The sequence below is a fragment of the Helianthus annuus genome, chromosome 15, assembly GCF_002127325.2.
Source record: "Helianthus annuus cultivar XRQ/B chromosome 15, HanXRQr2.0-SUNRISE, whole genome shotgun sequence".
NCBI lineage: Eukaryota > Viridiplantae > Streptophyta > Magnoliopsida > Asterales > Asteraceae > Helianthus > Helianthus annuus.
The window spans coordinates 46219781-46223731 of record NC_035447.2 but is presented as its reverse complement, the minus strand read 5'-3'; the positions used below and the strand labels follow the sequence as shown (position 1 = coordinate 46223731).

Below are 3951 nucleotides of genomic sequence, written 5' to 3'. Positions count from 1 at the left end.
ATATGTCTTTAGTAATAAAGATTGCTGCTGTTCTAAAAAAATATATATAAATATATGTAGACATTCAGATTCAATTTTTTTTTACTGACAGTTTATTTATTTTCTAAACTTACACGAATCTCATACATCTTAAAAAACCATAAGTAAATATATGAAAATTTTGATGATATTCTTTTTTCATGAAAAGAAAACTATTCATTTTCACAAAATATACATGTATGAGAGAATCACACTTTAAACAAGAAACACATAACATAAAATTAAAATTAAAATTAAAATTAAAATTAATAGTATTTATAACTAAAATAAAAGATTTTGACTAAAATCTCTGTTTCGCAGTTAATTACGCATTTAAACCTTATTCAATAGGTTATTCATTATTATAACATAACTTAATATTTATTCGCAATTAATTGCGCATTTAAACCTTATTCAATAGGTTATTCCTTATTATAATATAACTTAATATATATTTGTAATCTGTTTAAGAAAGTGAATTAGTAAAATAAAATAACAAGACTATACCCAAATAGCTGATAAAAATAAGATGGAAATCGATAGATTAATAATTCTTACAAGATACCAACCTGGACTAGTGATTATACTTCATTTAAATATTCTTCAACAATACCATTACAAAAACATGAAATTTATATGGTATTCTGATTTCAGAATAAGCAAATGTTAAAGGCAAAAAAAATATTATGTTTAAAAGTCATAACACATCAAAACAATAAGCAGCATATGCAAACAGATTTATATGGTTTGATACGTGGAGTGCTTTAGGGCCGCTGAATCAGATCATCTCGCCTAGAGCTATTGCAAACACGGGTTTCAATATGTATTCTAAATTTTCTGACATTTATTCCAATTTTACTTGGAGATGGCCAGTCGCGTGGAGAGATAGTTTTCCTGTTCTTATCCAGCTTGATCAGTTGACTTTTGATCCGAATAAGGAAGATAAGCTTTTGTGGCGCACAGGGGATCCGTTCCGAGATTTTTCGTCGGCTTGTGCTTGGGATTCAATTAGGCACCGTGAGATGGACGTTGAGTGGTGTCCTATTGTTTGGTTCGCGCAGTGCATTCCGCGTCATGCTTTCTTAATGTGGCTAATCATGAGACGAAAGTTGCTTACTCAGGATAAGATTTTGAAGTGGGATTTCTCGCGTCGGAAGAATATGAACATGATGTGCTGTCTGCTATGTTATGCCGATCATGACTCTCATAATCATCTGTTTTTCGAGTGTAAATTCTCTACTCAAGTTTGGCAGATGGTTAGGCATAAAGTGGGAATGGATTCAGTCCAAGCAAAGTGGGTGGATATTGTTGACTGGCTTTTAGTGCGTTCCAAATCCAAATCAGTAGTTAACTACGTTGCTAGAGTATTAGTAGCGGCCAATGCTTATTTGATTTGGCAGGAACGCAATGCGAGACTTTTCAAGAACCAACTGAGGCCTCCAGAGACTATAAGTACACTTATTCTCCAACAGGTCCGATACAAATTAATGGGTGCGAAGCTAAAGGATTGTGCTAATGTGAGAAGGCTTCTAGGAGACTGGGAGATTTATGGCACTGAACTCAAGGATGGTGATGGCTGATTGAGTCGCTATAGCCTGTTTTTTTTTTCTAGATGTTTAGTCTAGTTGTTTTTACTTCTTGTTGGTTGTGTTTCTTGTTTTTCTCTTGTTTACTTTCATGGGGCATGTCCTGTGATTGAACTAGTGTAGACTATCTACACTACTTGTTTTATTTGGTTGTGAATATATAGAATCACCGGGGTAACCCTTTACCCAAAAAAAATAAGCAGCATATGCATATGTCAGAATCATAGCTCATACACATTACACAATACTAAATGAATAGAAGATTAACAAAAATATAGTAAAAACTTACTTAGAGGATGGTTTGGTTAACCATACTTTGATGAGTCAATAATAAACATAATCTCAATGATTTAGTAAAGAAAAATTATAATCACCAAATACAATGTTTGTATCTATGTATATACAAATGTTTAGACATATATACATGGACGAACTAATAATCAAATAAGAGATATAATATGATTTATACCAATTTTATAAACAACGGTTATATAACTCCAAACAAACTGTTTTTTCAATTCTACTCATCTATATTTTATCAACCACTTTAATCTAGTTTTACTAGCAACCTTATTCCATCAACAAAAGCTAAATAAATATAATATAATCTCATAGTATCAGCAAATCAATTTAAATTAATAAACTGCATAAATTATATATTTTATTCTAAATTAAAATTCATTTAACTTAAATATTTTATCTTGCAAAATTATATATTGTAGTCCCGTAACATAATCAATGTTATCGCATACATGGATTATTTTAGTATTTTAATTTGAATAAAATCATCTGATCTTTCTTTTAAATCATGTTAGATTATCGTCATCTTTCAAACACCAGCCCTAGCCGCCAAAATTACCCCATAACATAAATATAGATTCGTGAATTCATATGAAATATAAGAAGTGGAGCGGTGTACGACGGAGGTAAAGGTCAAGCGTGAACATAAAATAAATATTGTATACTAACAGTTACCTTTATGAAGGCATGGCAGATTAAAGTTATTCAACAGGGCAGCAATAACCATTGATGGTTGACTAACCGAACAACAAAACACTAACGATGATGTGATCCAACTCCAAAGCAACTCATGCTGATAACGTGTTGTAAAACAACGGTCAATTAGCAACCAATATACACGATAAACATGAGAACATAGATCATGTAGAGAAAGAAATATGGAGAATGAGATAATTCTTATTGAAATTGAGTCTCCCCTTTCAAATACATAGGACCTCTATATATAGGTCATGTTATTAATACAAGAGTAAATAAAGAGACGAGAGTTAAGAACATGGAGAGTCACCATAAATAATATATTTATAACAATTTTTTCATTTTATTTCAAATAGTTTTTTATTCTATGGGTCTCTGATTTTTCTTTTTTATTGTCATTTTGATCACATTATCTAACTCCATCTAAAAACCCCATTTTTAACCAGTAGTATTTTGGTGATTTTCAATTTAAATCTTTCAAATTGTTATTTTGCCCTAAAACCTTCAAGGGTTTTAGAGACCAACGCAGAGTGTAGATCCACCAGAGGATGAGAGATCTCTCACAAGAACCTGAAAACCCGAACTTAGGGTTCAGCCGCACAGTGTCACACCCCAACCGATGGCGGAAACATCGGGGCGCGGCACTGAGCGAAACAGATTGTCCAAGGGATTCCATAACAACTACGATTACCAATTATTTAAGCATCACATCCCATACCATGACATAATAAGCAACACAGTTATTACAGACATTTAGTTCTCAAAGACAAACAAAAGCTGTTCCGACAACTCAGATTTAAATTGTTTGTTTCTAGACTCTTCCTAACTTGATTCCACATAGCAAGCGTCCTAGCATCTTAAACACCTGTCACATACGTTAAAATAGAGGTCAATACACATAGTGTAAAGGTGAGCATACAAGTTTAATAGTATAATAGTAGCAAAAGCGAGTTTACGCATAACCAGCATGTAACATGTATAATATGAAGCAAGTAGGTTATCGACAATGAAATATGCACAGACGTGACCGCGAGTTGTAGAATGCGCAACACATATCACCACTGTGACATATGAAGAAAAGCCCTTAACAACCCCTCTCCACGACAGGTGCTGAGTCCAAACTATAGTACTATCGTTGGTAAGGTGTCAGGCAACAATCACTGTGTAAACATAACATACAAGTATTCATCGAGTAACACGTATAACATGCGGTAACGGTTAGCGTATAAAAGTGTTTGCGTTGTGTGATCGATGTGATTTAGTATAAATAACGTATGTAACACCCAAAAGTGCTTAAAGCAAAAAGGGATCGAGTATACTCACAGAAAGTGCTTAATAAATAAACACCATC

General features: G+C 32.9%; 1 protein-coding gene across 1 annotated transcript; it reads left to right on the top strand.

Moving 5' to 3' along the window:
• The first annotated feature begins 839 nt into the window (after nt 1–839).
• LOC110897831 lies at nt 840–1598 on the top strand. Its single transcript, XM_022144565.1, has one exon. It carries the CDS (start codon nt 840–842, stop codon nt 1596–1598), a length of 759 nt encoding a protein of 252 aa, XP_022000257.1.
• Nucleotides 1599–3951: the final 2353 nt, after the last annotated feature.